This window comes from Rutilus rutilus (assembly GCF_951802725.1).
Source record: "Rutilus rutilus genome assembly, chromosome: 11".
In the NCBI taxonomy this organism is placed as follows: Eukaryota; Metazoa; Chordata; class Actinopteri; order Cypriniformes; family Leuciscidae; genus Rutilus; species Rutilus rutilus.
This window is the reverse complement of record NC_140216.1, coordinates 7317028-7342197: the sequence shown is the minus strand read 5'-3', so window position 1 is coordinate 7342197 and position 25170 is coordinate 7317028. Positions and strand designations below refer to the sequence as shown.

The 25170-nt window shown below is 37.1% G+C and overlaps 1 protein-coding gene and 1 long non-coding RNA gene across 2 annotated transcripts in view; one reads left to right on the top strand and one right to left on the bottom strand.

Moving 5' to 3' along the window:
* The window catches only part of csmd2 (CUB and Sushi multiple domains 2), a 296611-nt gene that overhangs the window by 225101 nt on the left and 46340 nt on the right, over window positions 1–25170 (bottom strand). The window contains exon 3 of the mRNA XM_084424679.1: window positions 11663–11775. Coding sequence (XP_084280805.1) covers window positions 11663–11775 — 113 coding nt within the window. The remainder of the gene's footprint in view (window positions 1–11662; window positions 11776–25170) is intronic.
* LOC311300428 lies at window positions 7699–24982 on the top strand. Its single transcript, XR_014629310.1, has 3 exons — window positions 7699–7845; window positions 22553–22699; window positions 22896–24982. It is a non-coding gene; the product is annotated as an uncharacterized lncRNA (long non-coding RNA).

Here is a 25170-nt window from a genome sequence, read left to right as displayed (position 1 = left end):
AATTAACTCGTTTTAAACTCACCAACACATTCAAATTGAAGCCATCCACATTTTTGCGCTGTAATAATGAGGCAGCAGTGTTATGCACAGACGCTGTTTCAAAGGTGAAAGATTAATTGAGTGAGTGACAGAATTACATTTAGGCCCTGGGCTTTTGCTAGAAATCACATGAAAGCCACGCATTGTATGATGTAGGCAGAAAAGGCTGCTAATAAGTGTCCTACTGCATTAATTCCAGACTGGGAGCGTCTACGTGCCTTTTTTTTTTTTTTTTTTTTTTTTAAGCCTTGGAACAATTTGCCTGTTAATGTCACCAACACACTACATTAATGTGAGTGTCCTAAGTGTGTGTGTTTTATTTATACATTGAACCGCTTAATGCATGCCTGTAGCAACTAGTCACATTTAAGTCAAATAAGTGAGTCTATTTTGGTCGAGAGGGGAAATAATAAAACTTGAATAAACACTGTAAAAAAAAAATCTGTTCAGTTTACGGTAAAATACCGGCAGCTGTGGTTGCCAGAAATTTACCGTAAAAAATATGGTAGCAACATTTTACAGACTTTACTTAAATTTACAGTAATAAACCGTATTTAATTATCTGATATCATTTTAATTTACTGACCTATTAAAGTATTTATATCTGTTTTGTACCATAGTAATACACTGACAACCACCAATCACAGTGGAGATGAGAGTCACATGATGAATTAAAGACCATCACAAGCAGCACTTTCACAAGAAAGTTAATATATGGAAGCTGCACAGTGTCATTTATACAAACACTAAACACCACCATGGTAACACACGTAAAATTTTAGAAATGCAATAAGCATTAATTTAACAACATTAAATGTAACATAAAATCCTAATGTACATAATTGATTAGAAAAAAACTAAGAAAACTATGAAGAAACATAGTTATTTCAACAAAAATACATGAAATGTGAAGTGTCACGCAGGGAATTGTGGGAATGTCAATTTATGTTTTTTCACTGTAAATTATACAATGACTTTTTTACAGTCTTTGACCGTTAAAATCACGATAATTTTTTTACAGTGATAGCAGGAGTAACAGTTATGTGATATTACTGTTTGTGATCATATTTAGTGATGTGTGGAAAAAAAAGTGTGACTTAATACCAAGAACAGTGACAGTAGAAATCAAGCATCACATTATTATCACAAAAGAAAATGCATATTGTGTACTCTTGAATACGTATATTTGTAAAGCAATTGATATTGCGTATTTTAGACTTTTTTTTAGACTATTTCTGACTTCTGCTAAACGCTGACAGATACATTTTATAATACATTATGATATAACATAATATGATACATTAAATTTTTTTCCCACCCAAATGCAAACACACAAATGCTAGGCAACTGCATATAATCACTTCAGTCAATTAGAGTCATTTTTCATTTGTTTATTTGTATTTTGCATATTTGTATTTTTAGTAACAACACGGCACAAATCCAGATTACCTCCATCTCTTGTAATCTGTTGAATTAATACAATTTTTGTTTTTAATGTAGCCTAAAGAAATATTGTAATTATTTTAATAACAAACATTATTATAACAAATTAAATTCTTATTCTAGATTATTATATAATAAGATGTATATATATACACACACACACACACATTTAAATTTGTGTGATTATGTGTGCAAGCTCATTTACCTTCCTTTTTCAGATGCCACACACACACACACACACATACTGTACACACACACATACCACAGAAAGACACACTGTACCTCTAAAAGGAAGCTTAGCAGTTGGTCTCCTGTGAAAAGGGAACATTTAGAAGCTGGGAAGGGATCCAAAGCATTGCTAAGGTTTTGTCTTTATGGTTTCATCTGGCAAACACTTTTATTTAAAGGGCTATGTTTCACTTTTCAATTACTCCTCATGCTTGACTGGGTTTTGATCTCCCTCACCCGAGCTGCTCATACACCTCTGTTAACAGTGAGGGGGCTTATGAAGGACCACTGAACCTGTGATTCCCTGAACTTCACGATTAGTGGTTCTGAAAAGAGGCATATTTAAATGGCATACTTTACCATAAAATGAAAAATTTCCACAATGTTCTCACCCTCATGCGTTTCACCGGCTGGCCGATAAACGATATCATATTGAGATTGCGATAAAATTTACGTTGAAAAAGATGATAAGCTCTGGACATTTTTACTGGATATAGATTAATCCAACGGCCTAACACACAGCAGAAATAGACACGAATAAAGTGCATGTCGCTAATAAGTGATTTCCACTTGTGTCTGTGTGAATGTACAGCGTGGTTTCGTCTGATACACAAACTCACACATGTGACGCTCACAGTGCTTTACTATATGAAGGCATGAACACATGAACTTAATCTCCAGTGATGCTTTGAGAGTCACTTCAGAAGCTTTTTACCGTTTCATTAGAGAAAAACTACCATTAAATACACACTGAAAATGAAACTAAAACTGAAAAATCTTCACAACAAACCGTCAAAATAAAAGTTCGGATTAACTTCAAGAAATTATGACAAAAAATATATTGCTATTGTATACTAAAATGTACTTCTCAAATTAACAATAATATTATTATTTCTAATGAATTTCATAAAACCAATATTTTTTTTATCCATGTTTTAAATATATAAAGTTCTGATTTTGTTTGACAAAAATAAAAATGCAATGTTTTGTTGTAAATTAATTGGTATATTTCCATTTGATTACATGTTAAAAAACCTGATTAAATTGTTAAAGTTTATATAAATCTGTATTAAATCAAAACACATAATTCCCAAAAAAATAACAAGGAACACAGAATATATGGAAAAATAAAAGGAATTTCATGGGGCTCTAGGTAAATCTACAATTAAAAGGTATAGTTTAATTGGGAACAAACATGTTTGTGAGTTTACATGTTTGCATTCATTCTCAAGGTCTAACAAATATGTGGAAAGCACTTCCTTCCCCATTAATGGTAAATTGTGAATGCTGTGATGAATACTGATATCATATGATAAGGATTTTTATAATATTTTTTGCCATATCGCACAGCCCTAGTTTTACCAGTATGACCTTCTTTCTTTGGCAGAACTCAAAAGGACATACTTAACATGTGGTTCCAAACCTGTATGACTTACTTTCGTCTGTGGAATATAAAACATATTTTGAGAAATACATCAGTGCATTTTTTAACCAAGATTCTTCAAAATATCTTCTTTTGTGTTCCACAGAAGAAAGGAAGTGATATAACTTTGGAACAGCTTGAGGATGAGTAAATGATGACAGAATTTTCATGTTTGGGTGAACTATCCCTTTAAGATTAATATTTTTGTTTTCAACTGAATAAAGAAACTTCTGGGTTTGAAACTATGAGGGCGAGTAAATGACAACATATTAATGTCTGGGTGAATTATCCTGCATACTGCCTTAATGAGCCATTTTTATAAAACAATGCATGTAATTCAGAAGAATAATAATAAGAAAATGTCTGTAACGTGAATAATATCAACAGCGCAACAATTTAGCCGATGGAGCAAAGAAAATAAATGAACAGATGAAGCTCTACTCGATAGAAGGCGAGACAAAAGTTGTTTTGCATGCATCCATTTTTTCGAAAAGGAAATTGCACCAAAACAGAGAGAGATAGAAGATGTCCAGGCATTCAGTCATTTCAAAGTGTTGCTATGGGGACCAAAAGTGAAGAGCCAAAGTGTAGACCATGCCATTATGTGCTTTGTTTATTTAGGTACAGGCATTCTGGCACTTTGGAACCACTTAGGACCACACACTTCAGAAGATACAAAACTCATCACGGGCCATCAAAATAGTTATGGGTGCTCTTAGCGGACGAGAGGCCATTACGTACATCTGAGGCTAATGCAGAGCTGGGGTCTCCTAATAGATCCTCTTAATAATCATCTTCACTCAAGTTCTTATTCTGTTCTGCTCTCCGAAATTTGAAACAGCAGAGCAACAAAAAGGTGTGAGGCTGAGAGGAAAGAGGGGGAATATTAAAGGGAGAGAGGGGGACATCCGCACCAGGGTTGGACAAAAATTCTGAACTGCCTTATTCAAATTTCAATTACAATTCTTCAACTTCAATTCCAGTTTAATCAAAATCCAGAGGTAAAAGGTGAACACCCCTGAAGTGCGCTTCCTGTACGCTGCATACTGTGGCATCACTCTATCCCACATTTAACTGAAAAATCAATTAATGCTCATGGTAACAAGACGTACAACTGTGTGGTCTGCTGAATGTTGTATATTTACTGGTACACATTTTCCTATTGGCAAAGTGCTAAATACTATAATTAAAGTGAGGCTGATAATTGAATCCGCTGGGCAATTCGCAAACCATGCGTTAAATTGTCATGAACTGAACACGTAATATTCCCATGACATTTTCACAAGAGGGAAGGAATGAACGGAGTACAACTGAAACAACAGATGGAAAGACCAGGCAAATACTGCAATTCCCATCTCAGTTAGCACAACCCAAACATTTTTAATGCTATAAAATTGTCATTTTTTATAAATCTTCTCGTTTTAAATTGTAATGAAAATGAAAGTGAATGATACGCACACATCTGCTCCAACAATGGGGGGTTGAAAGGAAGGATTTTCTGCCTACACATACAGTATAAGCACACTTGTGTTAAATACATCCTTATCAGTGGTGCTCTGTAAGGGATTTTTTTTTTTTTTTTGCTAATTACACTGCTGTACACAGATGATCTCTCCCTGATAGTCTTTTTTTCTGGTGTTGTGACTTAGAAAGTAGAGAGGCATTGACATTACAAATGCCATTACAATTCTGGCTGATAGAGAGAAGTCGATTATTATTTTCACATTTGGATGGATGGATGGATGGATGGATGGATGGATGGATGGATGGATGGATGGATGGATGGATGGATGGATGGATGGATGGATGGATGGATGGATGGATGGATGGATGGATGGATGGATGGATGGATGGATGGATGGATGGATGGATGGATGGATGGATGGATGATCATTTACAATAAAATGAAATGTGTTACAGTTTAAATTTATATGAAATGCAATTAGTTGAACTTGGTGCTTTTTGACTGAATTAAGAAGGACTTGAAAACATATTTATATGTAATTCATACATCTATTGTCTTATAAACACAGTTGAATGTATATTAATCATGTGGCAAATTTCCACATAAAATTATTACAATAAAGCTGGCTGGATGGATGGATGGATGGATGGATGGATGGATGGATGGATGCTTGCTTTCAAAAGACAACTGTCACTGTGAAACTCATGGGGTAGACAATGTATTTATTCAACAACAGTAAAATCCACCTCAAGTCCATGTCATTTCATTTTATTATTTGGTGAAATCAAAATTAGCCACACATAAACCCATTTGTTATCTTGCTGTCAGTCATGCAGAACAATCCATTTGAATGAAAATAAACAGCGGTGAGAGGGAAAAAAAGGACATGAATCAGCTGAGCAGACGATGAAGAATGAGGAATGAGGAATGGGTGGAGAGTCTGCCTCTGTCCCAGTACCAACGGTTCAGCGTCCTCTCAAAAATTACATCTACTCGCTAATTATTGGGGTAAATGTGTTAATGACAGTCTCATCCACAACAGCATGACATAGTCCCTGAGTGAGTGCGAGTCGGTTTTCAAACCCATTTGTTTGAGTTGAAGAGCACAAAAGGAGCACTTAATTGTGTTTCTGTCACACGTATGAAAAGTGCACTCATCATAGGGTACGTAAGCAGGGGGAAAACACAGTGTAAACACTGAGTGACATCAGAATGCCTCAGTATCACGCCTACGCTTGTGAAGCTCATCACCCGCCCACTCACCAGTACTGCTTTTTCCAAAGCAAATTTGCAAGAATGTTAACTGCCTAAAAATAACATTAAACATTTGTATTTTGCCACATCTACACATGGAGAGAGAGAGAGAGAGAGAGAGAGAGAGAGAGAGAGAGAGAGAGAGAGAGAGATGGGAAGAAGAGAAGGAAATGGGATCACTCAATGTGTCAGCATGCATGTGAACAGAGGCGGCCTTTGCAATTTGGATAATTTATACGGTTTGAAAATAATTTAAAATAAACAATATAATGTCAATATCCAGGGCACCAAGTTAAGACACTGTCTATTAAACACATCAACAGATTCTAAATGTCTCTGAGCTTATAAGAGTAAGTCTATTACTACATAGAGAAGACAAGTTGTTTTATTAATATTAGTTAGGCTACATGGGTGATATATATATATATATCACAAGCTTCAGTGCAAGTTTAGAAGCAACAAAAACAGACTGGATGAGATTTGCGTATCTGTCATTAACAGGGGTGGAAATGTCTGTATGTGGAATGAATGTTAAAATAAGACTTAAGTTGACACACAGGCCAACAAAAAATCTGTCTTTCAAACTTTCAAATTCACTCAATATTAAGACAGAATTATAAACAGACAGAACAGTAGATAGAACCCTAGGATGACATACAGATAGAATGACAGACAAAACGAGAGACAAAAGCAACAGACAAAGACAAAGACAAAACAATAGAACCGTACAAAGATAGACAGAACAACAGGCAGAACGATAGAATGATTGACAGATAGTAGAAAAGACAATAGAATGAAAACAATAAAATGACAGACGAACGGCAGACAAAACTATAGATCAAGAGAAAGACAGAACAACAGACACAATGATAGATAGACAAAGGCATGGAATGGCAAGGATAGAAATGGAATGATAAATGCAAGAATAACAGACATAATGATAGAGAGAAAAGCAGAAAGAACAATAGATAGACAGAATGGCTGACTGACAGAGAGAGTGACAGATACATAAAATGACACACAGGCAAACAGACAGAATGGTAGACAGAACAAAAGACAAAACCAAAGAAGATTAGACAGAATGCCGGACGGAATGACAGAAAGAACAACCGACCAATCAGCAGACATACAGATCGACAGCTTAGACAACAATGACAGATAGAACGACTGACCAACTAACAGAAAGACAGAACGACCAAGAGACAGATAGATGTGAGAAAAAAAGAGAACAATGTTAAATTACATGGTTTAACAGATATTATTTAGAAATACTATATTACATTATATTATGTTCTATCACATTACGTTACGTTGTTATATTATAAAAGAACCCAAGTGAAAGCAGGAAAAACTAGCAAATGAAACCTTTGTTGTGCTCTTCACTGCCTAATATATTCAATAAGCGTGGGTAAATGTACCAAACTGCAGGTTTCTAGCCAAGGAGGAGAACACGTTTAGGTGATTACTCGATATGAGGATCAAAATCCCGCGTTCCCATCAGCTCCCATATACATTTAATCTCACACCTCTCACCAATCCACTTAAGAGAGTTACGGCGGCGCTACACGTGTGCTTTTAGAGGACAACAAGCAGCGGCATTCTCCCACAGAGGACACGGACACACTCTCTCTGATTCAGCAAAAATATCGATTAGAAAAGCAGGGGGTCTCTTTAACAAGTCCACTCCCGCCTGCAGAGATGTGTGTGTGTGTGTGTTGCTGGGAAGAGTGCTGAAACGGCTCTTTCATGTAAGCCCCTTTTAAACTCTCTCATGTTGGATATGATCTCAGTCCTGTCAGGGGGGTGCGGAGGAATCGAGCATGAATTATGATGAGATACGGAGCTTGATGAGAAATAGAGAGTGCGCGTGAGTGTGTGCGAGCATCTGTGCGTGTATATGAGTGTATATCACTGTGAAATGTGTTTGTCTGTGTGTGTTCGCAGGATTTAAAGCACAAGCCTGTTCTTTTACCAGCTCCAGCAGCGCACACCAGTGAGTACATTCATCATAGTGATGCGTTTTAGTTAAGTGGTCCATTCACAGTGACTTTCAGAATAATGCTATTAATTAGTGGTGTGTCGTGCAAAACATTAAATTACGTGGAGTTGCTTGGCTGTAACCCAAACCGCAAGAACGGTGCACTATATCCCTCCCAAAACACCTCTCTCAACACAAACCACTGCTTACCTCTGCAATTGTTCGGCTTTATTCCCAAGAAAGCTGTAATAATGGTCATTGTAAACTGCACTGCTGATTAAACATTCGTGTTAGTGGCACTGCTGATTAAACCTGATTAAAGGTTCTGCTGTTTAATCTAAAAAAAATCTCAAGCAAAACTTCAGAATTATTCAAAGGTTGCCTGAATCACTGGTTTGCGACAGACTCGTAAGTAAAAGCACCAAAACTTGCAAGCAACAGAGAAAAAAAAAGAGATCATAATTCCAGTTATGCATTTTGTAGAGCAAATCGGTGGTACATTTGAACTTTTATGTCTGTATCTTATCTTAACATAATTTTTCCTTTGTTCTCTTATTTATTGTTCCAGTTAATCGGGTTAAACCATACCATTCGTATCCCTGGAAGTCTCTTGAGTTGGATATAAATCTTGATACTGATATACGCATAAAAACAAAGTATTATTGAGAAGCAATCAAACTCGTGCTGAGACGAAATAATTGCACAGTTGTTTGAGGCCATTTCTTCTCTTAAGAAAAGTAGGGCTGGGAAACATATCGAATGATCACAATGCATTTGTCGTGATTTTGCTTTTGTGCCTGTCGCAATAATTTAAACAAAATTATGCCGCATGAATTAGTTCAAAATGTTCATTCCAGTGAATGGGTTCAAAACTCACTCATATGCTTCTTTGACATTATCTTTCAAAAATGTGCACAGAAGTCACTATTTGGATTTTTTTATATACATAATTTAAAATATTTTAGAAAAAATGCATCCAATATTGCTATTTATTACTATATAAAAGTAATTATATTCATCCTTGTGTTCATTCAATAAGAACATGTCTTAATTATTATTCTCTTGTATTTAATTTTAACATGAAACATTTTGAACATACTTGGAAACATTTGATGTTTGGCTGAAAATGTGTTACTGTGTGACAAAAAAATAAAATAAATTCAGAATTGATACAGCACATAAAATACAGAGGCATATTTTTTAGCAATTTCATCCAGCCCTAAACAACAGCAGACCAATAGCAGTTTACAATGCTATATAATGTCCATTAACAAAAACAACATACATGAGCATATACACATTTCCATCCCACAAATTAAATAAACCACGAGTGGCTTAATGCCATTCAGGTTTGTTACTCATTTTGTCTCATCTATTCAGTCATCTAAGAGGGAGATTGTTTCTCTCCGTCATACAGACTTTCATTAAAGGGCTAGATTGCTCTTCCTTTAGTTCAAGATGGGTTCTCACCAGAGCTAGCAGAGAGGGGAAAAAAAATTCAGAGCTCGTGAAACGGGTGGCTCTTAACGGAGAGTGGCAGCTGCACTGGGGCTTGATTGAGAGTGTTAATTGATAGCACTGCTCATAATGCCCCTAATGTTTCACCATCACGCCGGGGGGCTTTTTTTCTGAGAAGATAAAGAGGAAGAATCCAGATGCAAAATGAAGATGCAGAGCCCTCATTTATAATCATTATCCTTTTCCCCTCAGCTCCACCCCCTCAAAAAGAGCGGAGAGCACAGCGGAAATTCGTGTTTCTGTCTATCAATGTATTTATCTACTGTATTTGGTCAGTACTTATGAAGTAATAAGCTGTATAATATACAGGTATCCAGTTATTATAGCAAAACAAAACCATTCAGGGATGAAGCTCGACATTACAGTATCATTAGGATAAAAATAATTGTGGATTTGGTAAGCTGATGTTCTTCTTGATGAGCAAGGCTTCACACTCCTATGAAGGACAGTCACAAAGGAAATCGCTATTCTGCTGAGTGTCTAGCCGTGGGCTATTGATAAGAGCTCTGGGCTTCTCATTATTCTGCTGTCTTTACTGAAAGTCAGGCCAGGGGCCTGTGCTACATACATCACTCTTTAATTCTGCTCCTGTACAGTGTTTCAGCAGACAACAGAAGGTCATGTGACAAGAAGTGGCACATAATTATAGTGCCAGACTGAATTAGTCTGATCCGTATGGATGAGATAAAACCTTTCCATACTAGTGTAGGTCATCGCTCAGGGCTCGGGACACTTATGTCCTCTTAACCTGCTCTGTAGGGGTGTAACGAAACATCGTTATATCGAGATATCGTGATTTAAAGAAAGTGACGATATGTAGGCCAATCAGTGATGTAAACGATATGATTAGTGTTATCCAAGACTCAGCTTACTGTATTTATAATTCACCCAAAAATGTAAATTCTGTCATCATGTCGAAAGATCCAAAAAAGGTAAAAAAGGCATAGTAGAATGGTTTAATCCAGATCTTGTGAAGAGACAAGAGGGCTTTGTATGATGAACAGATTTACAAATGACGCACATACCCTAGTAAACACGAAATGTGTGTGTGACATGCGAGAATAACATGAGAGTCAATAAATGGAGAGAGAATTAAAATATTTGAGTGAACTAACTTTTAATTTTGGGAATAGCCATTTTGACATGCTTTGCGATTATAACTGTGACTATCAAATGAAGCACGAACACGCTTGGAGCGGCACTCATAGTGAAAGCGCAAACATTATTTAAATCATCATATCGCATTTAGTTTTAGTAGTATGATTATTCAAGGTGTTAGGTCATAGCAAGCACCAGGAGAGCCTGTGTGTGTGTGTGGCTTGTCTGTGTAAGAGAAAAAAAAAAAGAAAAAAAAAAAGATTACGGAGTTTCAGTGATAGTACTACATTAACCTACTATATATAACCTTGAAAAAAATGTGTAATATTTCAATGGGTGACTATTTGTGGATCCTGATAATGTCAAATGTCTGATTTTACCAGTATAGTCAGTGACAAAGTACAAGCATATTTTCAGCTTCAGATTCATGAATATTTTTATTCTGGTGTCACCATTGCCCTGTGCATTGGGGATAAGGACCAAGGTTTAGTCTTTTCAAGTCCACCACCCATGTCCATACCAAATTTAGCATTGTTTAGTAGTATATGTGGTGAACTTTTTTCATTTCCCCCCAAAAACGCAACCCTACTCTAGACATCCATCTATAAACTTGAACGATTTGATCATTTTGCATAACAAACACATAAACACATTGACTACCCAACATAAGCAGCATCAGACAAATTGATGCATGCAAAGAAACACTTGATCTGAAAATATAAAACATAATGCATGTCCATATGGACCATGTTCATGTTCTCCATTTGAATCAGACATTATTTTCCATTAGTATTGTGCAGATCCAGATGACTGAAAGTTCCCAGAGGGCTCGATTCACCTGCCATCAGTCTACAATTTCAATTAGATAATTAATCTAATTAGTGCAGATTCATTCTCCTCGCTGCCGCGCTGAAGCGAGCATTAATATTGCTGCTTTTTTGGGTCATAAAGCTCTCACATCAAAAGAAATATGACGAAAAGCCAGCATGGAACCAAGAGGAAATATGTTTATGGATTCTCAGTCTTTAAATTGACCGTGCATATTAATGCAATTAGCCTATAAAGTGAGATAAAAGTCTGCTTTTACAGCACGCATGCTAGAGCAAGAGTCCACTTTACATAATTACAGGGTTTGCCCGAAAGATGAGGGATTGAACCTGTTCCCGGTAGAGAACTGACTTGAGACAAAGAGAGAAGATTAAAACGTGATTCTTACCTTCGTACACTGCTTTGAAGCCCTGGCCACTTACAGCGTAGTCTGACAGCAGCCATAGTGTAAGTCTGGGTCCTGTGCTGACTATAGGGGCAGGAAGTTGAAACCCCGTCAACCTAAAACGCAGAGAAGGAACAAAGCTCACGTTAACCAAGAGTATTGTTATACAAACGAACGCTGGAGCTTGGCAGCTGCAAATGTTTGAGTGCCAAACTGACTGCTAAATCTCAATTTCCAGCTTTAACGGAAAATAAAAAAACCTTTAAAAGCTGTTTACTGTGGTGTAAAAAGCTAACTAGGACAGCACAGGTGATAAGTGAGGGAATTCTGCACAGAATGGGCCACCAGAGACACCATGGCTCATGCACCAACCATCAGAATGGTAGCTAATAAACGCTTTACAGACCTATCAAAATCAAAATCAATAGAGCAGCTAAAAGAGCTTATTTCACAGGTCAGAGGTTACAGATGTAAGCTATTAATTCAGTTTCACGCCACTAGCATGCATACTGCTGAAAGCAATCTATTAATTGATTCTAAAATAAACTTCACACATTCAGCGACTTAGAAAAAAATAAAAAAAGAGTTATACGATGAGCATAATTGCAATTTCTATATTAAACTTTATTTGGATATTTTGGGGGGAATAAAGTTACAAATGCCATGGTGAAAAGCAGAGTTGCGGAAAGTTACTTTTAAAAGTAATGTTGCTATATCATTGTGTTACTCCTTAAAAAGTAACCAAGTTATGGTGCGTTCACACCGGACGCGAATAGCGCGTCAGGCGCGAGTGATTTCAATGTTAAGTCAATGCAAAGACGCGTTACGCGCGTAAAAAATTCCTGCAGCGCGAATGAGGCGTAGAGCGTGGCGCGGTAGACGTGAATACGCATCTGCCGCCCGAGTTGAAAAATCTGAACTTCTGCGTCAATTCGCGCCGCGTTAACCAATCAGGAGCCTGCTTGCTGCTGTCACGTGGTGAAGTGACAGTTTATAATGTTATTTTATGTTTGGCCTCAATAAATTATTTTGTAATATGACTAAAATGCACAACAAAGCAAATCTTTAACATAAAAACTCGATTTCAATATATGAGAGATACTCATTTTGTATTGAATGCTATTTATTCCATATCTATTCTAGATTATATGAAACATTAATCTAATGTAAAGACAACAAACACAATTTAGTGCATAAAAACAAAACAAAAAAATCACAGGACAGGTTTCACTTTTGGAGGCTGGCTCCATTTATTATTAAAACATAAATAAATGACAGATTAGGTGGGTGCGGGCGAGGGTGAACCTCGCGCCGGGCTCATCAGGCAGCGACCACTCGAGGCCGAGGCCTTATACGGCCTACGCTGTCCTCGTCAGCGTCCTCACCGTTAGGTCCACCAAACCTAGCTCCTGGAGCAAATTGTGAAACTCCTGAAACCCTTCGGAGGTTCTGGTGGACCCGAGTACAGCGACGATGTCCCCTACGCAGCTGTTTCTGCTCTCCAGAGCATATACGAGCGGTGACTCTCTCGATTAATGCTAATGCTAATGCTCGATAAACATCTAAAAAAGATGGCCGCCAACGGGTTTCGAAACTTTCGCCTCCGGATTTCGCCTCTGACAATTTCGCTCTTGACGCGCGAATTAACACAAAGTGGTCAAGCGTATAACTAGACGCGGCAGGCGCGAATTTGACGCGCTATTCGCGTCCGGTGTGAACGCACAGTAACACAATTATTTACTTTTTTATGTAAGTGATTTTTTTTTTGCAGGTTTGCGTAATATTCTGAGTTTGCATTTCACAGTTTTTGTTTATTTTGAGGAATACTGAATTGTGCAAATGATATGAGTAAATGCATGCTCACATTTGATCTAGAACTTCAATAACAATCATGTTTGCACAACGCACACAACGCCTCTGCACCTCACACCCGATTTATCTCAACATGGGGACAGAAAAGGTGTCAGTCAATAAATGGAGGAAAGGGTAACTTGTGCTACTTATTTGAAAAAGTAAGATAATTTGTTGTGAATTTAAAAGTAATGTGTTACTTTAAAAAGATTAAATTACAGAAATTGCGCTACTTATAATGCATTACCCCAATAGTGGTGGCAAAATTGTTCAGATATTACCGTGAAGAAAAAAGCCTCGACTGCGAAAAAAAAAAAAGATTTAGCCTTCTATTATTATCTTATCAAAAAAAGAAAGAGAAAAAAAGACTAATGGAAGAATTGATAGAGCAGGCCCTTGAACATCTTCATGACTGTGTCAAAGTCAAAAAGTTAAAAGAGATAAGATAATTTGAACAATTTTTGACAAGGCAAGGTTAGTTCAGGTTTATTCATTTTTTATTTTTTTTGTGATTTCCTAAAAATGTAATATTTAATAATGAATAACTCATTCTTTGTTTAAAAAAAAAAAAAAAACTTGAAAGAAATTTGATTTAAAACATTAAATTGTTTAAATAGGAAGGTATAAAGACAATATGTTATTAGTTTTACCTTGATGGTTACTCTGTATTAACCCATTTAATCCCAAATTTTTCCCAGAGATGAAATGTATGAGTTTGTGTGGTATTTGCAAGTATATTAAACAATCAATGTCAATAATGTAAAAAAATATTTGAAAAGTCCATGAAAATAAGAGTTTTATCTCTGGTCACAATTGTGACCGGTGGTAGAACACAGGGAGTCTAAGTCTATGGGGTATATAATAAATTAAAAATCTCCAGAAATTAGTTTGAAGACAGAATTAAATTGTTGAAGTGATTTATTCGATTAACAAGTAGTTAAACATTGTCTGGCCCAGTTTAAAAAATGACAACATAGCAATCCTATGCAGCAACATGGCACAAATATTTTAATTAAATTATGATGAAATAATAAATTATAGGAAATTGCTTAGAATGCAATCATTATAAATGATGCAAAATACTTAAAATTACAAAATGAAAAGAAAAAAACGTACAGAAATAAAATAATAAATTAAAATAAACAAATTAAAATAAACAAATGATTAAAAATGAGCCTATGGTAGGAAACATGTAACAATGCCAAGGAACATGTAACAATTCATGAATAACAGGAAAGCATCACAAAAATTATCAATCAACAGTCACAACTGTGTGCTGGTGTGGAACTCATTATATATCACCTTCCTAAAGAAATAACAGTGGAATTATATATTTTTTTAAAAATCACAACTGTGTCCTGCCTACCTGTGTTTATCAGCCAGTGGGCAACACCATCAAACCTGGGTATATCAGTCACAGCAGCTGACATTGAGGATGGCCTATTTTCAGGAGACTTTGGGCAACTACTTGCTGAAATCCAAGGAGATCATAGACACAATTCATGACATCTCTGTGGAACAGCCAACTGTTGACCACAGCACTGTGTAGAGTCCAGGCATGTCATGCTTGAAGATGCATCCACCTGGAACACCAGCTTGTTCAGCCAAACCCATCACTACACTGGCCCATGACCTAACCCAGTCTCTGGAAGACAGAGCATATCCAACTCCAGCAGCCATATCACCCTGTAGCCCAAGAGTGGTCTCCCACTGAAGCTAAGCAGGGCTGAGGCTGGTTAGTACCTGGATGGGAGACCTCCTGAGAAAACCAGGTTGCTGCTGGAGGAGGTGTTAGTGAGGCCAGCAGGGGGCGCTCACCCTGTGGTCTGTGTCGGTCCTAACACCCCAGTGTAGTGACGGGGACACTACTGCCAAAGAGCACCGTCCTTCGGATGAGAAGGACGGTGCTCAGAGAGTCACTCTGGGGTCATTAAAAATCCCAGAATGTCCTTCGAAAAACAGTAGGGGTTTAACCACGGCATCTTGGCCAAATTTGCCCCTTGGCCTCTGTCCATCATGGCCTTCTAATCATCCCCATATACTGACTGGCTTCATCACTGTCTCCTCTCCACCAGTAAGCTGGTGTGTGGTGGGCGTTCTGGTCCAATATGGCTGCCGTCGCATCATCCAAGTGGATGCTGCACATTGGTGGTGGTTGAGGAGATTCCCCCTTCCATATGTGAAGCGCTTTAAGTACCCAAGCGCTTTATAAATGTAACAAATTATTAATTATTATTATTATTATTAAGTAAATCCAAAACTTGACTTAAAGTCAGTCTGAAAGAGAGTTCATAAAAATAACACAGAATTACATATGGGGAACATAGACTCCCTGTGTTATACCACCGGTCACTATTGTAACCGTCTTCATTTATCTGCAGTTTCACAACAGAATAAAGCATGTATTAATTTAATTTCAATGTGTATGTATAGGTAGCCCTTTCATGATGATATGTGCAAAAAATGTATAAGCTATTCAAAAAGGAACTTAGTATTCTTACCTGTCCTTTCTGAGCTTTTATGTCATCCTTCCGTTAAGACGACAGTACCAAGAAATAAATGTGTGTGGTCACATAACCAAACAAGCTAATCATGTTAGACCTGCCATAAACTCTTATAGACATCTTACATTTTCATTATATATGAATATGTACTTCATAATATGAGTTACTTTTTAATTTCACACTAAAATATGCAAAGAAAAATTGTGGTCACAATTGTGACCAGTGGGATTAAATGGGTTAAATTCAAAACCACATGAAACCAGCATGAGTATGAAGAGTTCATTTCTAAGAACTTGAAACTAGATTTTTAAAAGATATGTTCCTTTTATCTTGGAAACTCTTATAAATGACTGAACCATGCACATAAATAATATTGTAACACATGCTTGTATGTAGGAAAATAATAACATTTGTTTTCTCTGCGAGGTAAACCTTCATGCCATGCACTGCCATGCACTGTTTTGTGGAGAGATCCGTAGTATACTGTATGAAGGCATCCTGAGGGCTATTTTTTCTCTTTTTTTTAGATTAGAACAAAACGGAGCCTCCAGCAGCCAGGTGTGCTCGACAACTGCGTGTATGTGCTCGCATCTCCCCACAGCACCACTATGACCCATATAGTCCTCCAGGGTGTCAGCAGAGCAGGATGTTAAACCGTGTGATGCAGTTTTAGCTACAGGCAACGCTCTGAGCGTTCATGTTCCAGGGCTCGCGTCAGTTTGCCTTTTCAGTCAGATCCCAGAGCTGTCATCTAATCTCCATCAGCCCGAACACACCAAACGGTCACCTGGCTGCGGCCTAAGCCGTTTTATATGCGTTAGTCAGAGATCAACTAATTGAGCTGAACTGTAGGCAGGAGGTGGATGATTCAGACAGGTGAACACTAGGTATCTCGAAAGACAACAAAAATACTCAAAAAGCCATTGTTCAATGTGACAACACTCATTGTCAATTTTTTTTTTCAAACAGAGCAATGTGATGTTGCTATCCTGAGATCCTGGAAAAATTGTGTAACAGTTTCCAAAATTGATAATGAAAAAGTTTACTTGGCATCAAATCAGCATATAAGAATTATTCCTAAAGGATCATGTGACAATGAAGACTGGAATAATGATGCTAAAAATTCAGCTTTGCACAACACAGGAATAAATAATAAATTAAAAATACATTAAAATAGAAATGGTATATATATATATATAATATATTTTTTATATATATTTTACAATATTATTGTTTTACTGTATTTTTGATCAAATATCCAAATACCCATGGTGAGCAAGAGACAATTATTTAAAAAAATAATTTAAATTTAAATTGTCATTATTTACTCACCCTCATGGCATTCCAAAACCACATGCTGGTATTTTTAACTATGGAAGACGACGTAATTTTTTTCCCAAAATAATTACACATGACTTGTCATAAAACAACAGTTACATTTTTGGGTAAACTACTCCGTTTATTATTTATTTTTCAAAATGCAGCATAGTTCTGGTTTGCCTAGGGCTGGGCGGTATATCGAGTTTGTACGATATATCGAAATATTTTTTTGAAACGATATGGAATGAGGCAATACCGTTATCGATACAGTAGTTTGATACGAGCACATCTGAAAAATAGCCGAGGACGCAATGCGAGCTCCTGCAGTGAAAGTACATAGTACAATTTGCCCTAAACATGACACAAGCTTATATTAAGGGCTTCAAAATAACTGGTAGTTAACAAGTTTAAAGCAGCTTGCCCTGACAGATGCTCTGACAGATACTGACAGATAAATACTTGCGCTGTTTAATGCGTTTGAGATGTGGTGCTTTCCTCAGTGCTTGACTTACATTTCACAGGTATATTCTCCATCTGTAAATGTTAGAAAGTCAAACAAATATGTCCATTTCACTGTCAGGAGAGGACGTAGCCTGACTTCGTCATACTCATATTCTAGTCAGAATGTGAGTCTGATATTGCTCCATAGAGATTTAATTATGGGGCGTGTCTCAACCGAACCAGGAAAAAAAAAACTCTGCACTCAATTGGATAGACCTACAACCAATCAGAGCAACGGAGTAAATGACGCATGTTCTTCATTCATATTTTCAACCAACAAAATGCCGCGGCTCTCTGTTCCTTTTTTAAAATGAATGCGCTGTGAATATCTTTTATAACAGACGCGATGGCGGAATCTACACATGATGTTTCATAAACAAAGTTCGGGAGGAGCACGTACAAATAATCAATCCAGTATCAACTTGTCATCAAACAATACCATGTCTAACGTTACCCTATATCAGCATGAGGAAGCATATTCACTCTGCCAACTTACCTAAAACTCCTTGACAGTTTTTCAGCATCCCTCCACCACCCCGAATCCTCACTCTTGTCTTGTTCTCTCACAACCAGGAATACGGGGGGAGTATGGCTACCGAGCCCACAGCCCTCTCCTCGGACAGCACGTCATATACGCATATCTGACTTATTTGTGTGAACTCGTGAAATCTCATATACGCATTTATTCTATCTGACTTATTTGTAAGTGTGAACTTGTGAAATCTCAATTCTCCAGCTGCAGTCGTCTTTGTTGTAAACTAATTCAAATCAAGCGCTCTTTGGTGACGTGGGTGATTACGTAACCGCAGATCATCTGTCCATCATCGATTAAAGCCAGCCCTGGCAATTTGATTGGCTCGGCCTTTTGGGAGCCGGGCATAATTACTCCTCAACGGATCGAGTCCAGACCGAACTTCCCGACCAAAAAATGTTGTGGGCGGGGTTCTGGCTGGCACCCAGGCTAGAGAGGACGAGCCTTCTGCAAGTGAATCTCTGCTAAAATGCAAGCTTCCGTGAACGAGCGCCGCCGCACGCATGTCCGCCAAACAGACGGAGCACAATAATACTGACAAAAATATACATATTGTTAAAATATTTGTTGTTGGAGACAATAAATGTGCCATATGTGGCATTTTAAACCTACAAGTATATTTTTATGAAAGTGACCATTATAATGGGATAATTTTTTTTTTAGCATAATATATATATATATATTTTTTTTTTTAGTTTAGCCTTTAGTCATTTTAAAAACAAAAGCATTATTTTTGTTTTTAGATTGTAATGTTACAATGTTAGAATGTAATGTGATTTTAACCACCTTTTTTGCACATAATATATTACATAACCTACATTACATTCACTCTATTTGTTTCCATATCCTTCAATATCAACATTGTTTGTTGGATATCATTGGGCAGGATGTGAAATAACATTTTTTTTTTAAATAAATATAGATTTTCTTTATCCAAATAGAAAAAGTACCGAGATATATATCGTATATCACCATTTAACCAAAAAATACAGAGATATGATTTTTTGGCCATATCGCCCAGCCCTAGGTTTGCCCATGAAGAGACTCATTTTCTGACCAAACAGGAGTTTATCAGTGAAGATCACCTCTAGGCAAAGAAGGTAAGAAAGAGGCACTATCGTGATACCACAACAGATGAACTGAAGACTTCCCAAATAAGACTGGTCTGGACAGGAAGCGGTGGGATGTGCTGAGGCTAGAGCCGGCCTCCATTAGGAGACATTTCCACATGGATGAGTACTGCAGCAACCAGTCCAAATTCTCTATTAGAAAAAGGAGCACTTCCCTCTCCAATTATCCCAGGTGCTTCTTTGGGAAGAGAGCATGGACACTGGAGAAGGAAGAGGAAAAAAAAATACACAAGTGGAGAAGGAGAACAGGTGGTGCTTTACAGAGTTCATTGAAGAGGGAGGAAAAACAGATTGAACTTCGAGGCGCATTTATGCACTTCAGTGTTTTTCTGATTGTGATTGCGCTAGGGGTGTGCGATATCATGATTTTAGATTGTGAATGATTAAAATGTCTCCCTGATCTGCTTTTGAAGAGAGAGAATAGTATTGTGCTACAGTGCACACTCTATCAGCTGCAGTTCTGATGCCTCCGTCTCAGGACAACGCGACGTATATCCGCATCATGTTTAGCAATGCAGCGGTAGGGTTACGCTCAAATGACACGTACTGCAGTTCTTCGACATCATGAATCCGTGCCTTAGGTCTTGACAGCAGCGTAATAAACCTGCTGCCGTCTGTGTCATTAATGTTAATCAAAAAACAAAAGACAAAGAGAAAATCTCATTGCTCTTGACTGAATAACTCAAGTAGCTTTAAGAATTAGAGGATATTTCTTTCATACAGTGAAGTCTATGTAGTTTTATTTTTTTTATTTTTTTTGTTTAATACATTTCTTACTCGAATGCTACTATTAAATACACTTACTGTTGCTGAAAATATGGTTTCACTTTATTTTGATGGTCCCTTTAACACATTCTGTTGACTATAAGTAACATTGCACCTAAATGTCTCTCATTAGAGAGTGTTAGTAGAGTATTAGTTCAATTTAATTCACATTTATTTCTATCTTACATTGTATTTGTTCTATTATTTGTAATTTGCATCTTTGTTCTTATTTTTAACAGTAGCGGCTCGTCCGAGGAGGCAAGGGAGGCACAGCCTACTCAATTTTGAGCTGAAAATGGGACGATGTTAATACAATTCCCTGTTATTAATTTCATTTCATGTCTCAGAATGTGAATTTCTTGCTTGCAATTTCACTGTGACAACACCATAAAATATTACTGAAGACTCTTCCCCAAACGTGCCGAATCTGCCAGTAGACCGCTATTATACAGCGTTAACACATTTTACAGTGTCCTTGTCACATATCTTACATGTACTTACCATAGTAATAACAGTAAATTATGCATAATTACATGCAACTAACCCTCAACCAAATCTTAATCCTACCCTAACCCTTTAGTAATTACATGTAGTTACTTAATATTGCACAGTACTTAAATATATAATTACACCTTAAAATAAAGTGTAACCGAGATCTTGCATATTTGATCGCCAACAAATTTACCAAGCTACCATTCGAACAGTAGCTACAAATTAAAAATGAAGGAAAACCCCACGCCTAAGTTGGATATTGGCAATCAGCTTCACTAAACGGCCTAACTTGCTTTTTAAACATGGACATTTAAAAGGACGTTTGTATTGTCTTGCTGTATGCCATTTTATTTACATTTTCTGTCTAAAAGTGACCAAAAAAGCCATTTAAAGCAGTTAAAGATATAAATAAAAAATAAAAAAATAATCCTAGAGAGGGAATGCCCAGACCACTACAATTAAGCGTGTCTCCTCTATTTTAAAATCCACCAGCTGCCACTGATTTTTAATAAAAAAGACAAAATAATAATAGCATCGCCCACCACTTAATGGTCTAAATGGTCTGTCATTCTTTGTTTTTCTTTTGTTACCTTGCAAGGCTATTTTTTTTTTAAATAGGGAAATTAGTTTGGCTATACTGCCACAGTGATTTGCAAAATAGTCTTAAAAACCAAGATAAAAATCATGATAAGATCATGGATTGTGATCCTGTCTGAAAAAAAAAATCATGATTGATATTTTCTCAATATCGCCCACCCCTAGTGTGCGCGTACAGTCTTTATTTGCATGCAGTCTGCTGATAATATAAGTGTTTGAATATTCGAGTATGCATCGTTTAAATGTGAGTATCAGTATGAGTGTGTTCTCAAAATGTGTGTGTGTGTTATGAAGAGGGTGTCACTGTAGAAATTCCCCTGATTAAAGCCATCCGTAAACACCCCACCCGCCCTCCTCCAGCCTTCATGCGCTCCAAGCACAGGCTGATTTACTGAGTCCTGCACTGCTTCATAATAAAATGTGATTAAATGGAATGTCAGGTCGTGAATAATGAACCTCGCCGTCCAACCACTGTCACTACACATCAGAGTGGCTACCAGTGCTCGGTGTCCCACCACTCTACAGTTCTCAGCACTAAACTATAACTGGGGTTAACACTAAACTGGCCACATTAGCATAGTTGGCACTATCTGAATTTCAGACATGGCCTTGCTCCAATAATAATGGAAGCAGATACTGTATCAGCACAGCATGATCCAAAGAAGCGAAAGCCAGCATGCCAATGTGAACTGCATATATTCCATTTGGACTTTACAAACATTGTCTTTTATGCTTAAGCTGAAAAGAATAGCATTTATTGAAAGAAATCTTTTGCAACATTTACTGTCACCTTTGATCACTTTTAATGCATCCTTGCTAAATAAAATTAATTTAATTAAAAAAATGACTGCAGGTTCGTAGGATCACGTCCATATGAGAAACAATTACTGTCCGAATAGGACTATATCCAAATATTTAGTCAATTTAAAGGTAAATGTCAAACGTCAAAACTTTAAAATTAAACCAAAAATGTATAGCAACAACTAAAAGCAATGTGTGACTTGCATCTTCCCTACCAAACAGCTAGACGGAGCACAGCTGAACGGAACAGAGCGCTGCGGTTGTGCGAGGTATTCCTAAAAGTTGAGACGCTTTGAATTAGACTCTGTGTCTTCTAAACGCTCATGGAACGAGACGCTAAAACGACTTGTTAACAGCATCAAACTAAAGCAGGCTGGCCTTTCACTATTCTCATTCAAAGGATGAAGGTGGGATTCGCTGAGCCAGCAGGAAGAAGGACACCCTGGAGAGAGGAAATAAAGAGAGGGGAAAACGGATGCAGGGCCAGGATTCTGACAGGCAAGCAGAGTGAAAACATTAGGGGATAAATTATGGAGAGAGTGCAAAGGTGAGTGAGGAATATGTTTTGTGTGCATGCATCTATCAATCGTATGACATATTCCGGTGTAAATGTGATCTGAAGTGAATGAATCGACAGCTTGTTTCTTTGGGGGTGACTGGAAATCTGCAAGTTCATCTAAAGCTATATGTGAAATGTCCATAAATAATTGGGTTCTTCCGTACATTGTTCTGTTCATTCACAGAGTCCACCTGTAGGCCAGAGGTATGAGGTGAGGTGAACTGGATTGATGGTGCTCTCAGCGCAGACTGCTGTGTCCAACACAATCACTGCCGTAACTCTCTTGTCTTCAAGGACTCGGAGCATTCCTGGGTGGCAGCAGTTATGCACCCACTGGAGCGCCTCGGAGTGGCTAACGTCCAGAGTAAAAGCCGTCCAATTATCCTCTGCTGCCATTATTTCCAACCTTCATAAATACATGCTTCTCCATTCCGCCTACCCACACACATTTCCACTCAAACACCTCTCGACCAGCCACCAGAGCTATTTTTGCACTGCTACCATGATGGGTAGATAGTGCAAGTCTATCATGGCTCGTAATATGTATGATGAGAGGTTTAGTGCTTGAGACTGGATTACTGTAATGTATCTGACTTAGAGTACACACAGAATGGAGAGCAACTACACACGCCAACCAGGGCCTCGGCCATCTGCTAGAAACATCTGTGAGGAACTGCATTACAGTGTCGTACAAGATCCTATCCACACTTTCTCAATGCCAGTTTGAATACAGAGAGAGTTGTTTGATATCTTGTAGTAGCTAATCAGAAAGATATTTTTAACCAGCTAGCAGCTAGTAGGCTAAACTGCTAGCTTGCCAACTGAAGACTACATGAAAAAAAAAAAAGGGAGATGTTTTAAATTTGACCATTTTTGACTTTGGTAATATGATGTGACGTAATTTAAAAGCCATTTATTCTCATTCAAATCATTTCTAATCAGGCATGGGATATGGTACCCATAAATAGAGTGCCATTCTTTGTCTCGGCCAAATAAATGTTTTTTAGGTCCAAGGGGTATATGATTTTGCAAGACTCTGGGCTTTCTAAGACAAATCACAATTGAGAGAATCCAAAATGGAAGACCTCCATCTGATCTCTTGTTATACGTGATGAAGCACCGGCAGCATTGGTAGTGAAAGATATCTAGAAAGGTCTGTACTGCGCAAAGTCCTCAAATCAAATATCATCTCCATGGTGATACCTCATTAGTCTGTTTGGTGCAGTTCAGTTCAGTTCATGTCAGCGCAAACAATGTCAGCACAAATAGCACCTACTGGTTTCAAATATTGTGGAAGTTAGCCTTAATATTACTGTAAATATTTGTATTGTAATCTTCGAGAATATTTGAATAGTAAAACAGTTTTCACATTAATATCTTTAATACATATTTGCCCTTTCTCAGTTGCTTGGTTGGCACATGCACCATTAGAAGTATGCAACCTGCATACCAAACAAACAAATAAATTCAAGTAAATAAATGAAAGTAAGCAAAAGTGATACATTTTAAAATTATATTTTGTTGCTAAGTCTTGTATGTGTTATTTTTAGTTCTAATTTTCTGTGTCATGGCTTTGATCTTCTGCTTGTCTCCCTGGATTTATTTATTTGCCTGTGTCTTGGACTCTTGGACGAGATATTATCTCGATTGTCCTGTGTTTTTGACCTTATGCCTGTTTATTGGCATACGACTGTGGATTACATTGTGGATGTACCCCAATAAAGCTGCGTTTGGATCTTCAACCCATGTATCGGAGCAGTTGCGTAAAAGCACTATATAAAAGTAACATATAATAATAATAATAATAATAATTATTATTATTATAAAAGACCAATTATATAAATAAAAGCATAAGTAAATAAATAAATAAATACATTAAAGCCAATCATGCAAATAAAAGCGTAAATAAATAAACAAATAAATAAATATATATAAAAAACAAACATAAAAGCATAAAAATAAAAGCTAATTATGTAAATAAAATCATAAATACATAAAAACATAAATAAACAAATAAAAGCATAAATAAATAGCCACTGACAGAACATCTAAAATATAAATGAAATGTTTGTGATAACTGTCTGTTCAAAAACCAAAGCACAGGAAGTCCCACACTCAACAGACTTCCTGTTCCCTCCTACGATCCCCACAGCACAACAACTCTAAGAGATGGGAGCACAAAGAGCTCTTCCCATTTCATTCACTTCTAATTTCAATCTACAGCAATACTCCTTTCCTCAAACAATTAGGCAATTATTTCTGTTTAGCCAACATTTCAACTAATGCGCTGAGTCATTTATCCTGAGGCTCATTCGGAGGTTCTTGATGTCACATCTCAGCTGCCTGCTTTTCAGAGTACTGTCTTTCAAATGCTACTTCATTTCAGACTTTGAATACTTTGAATACCTTGAATACCATTTTTAAAAAACAGACCTTGGGAGAAACGTCAGTGGAAAATG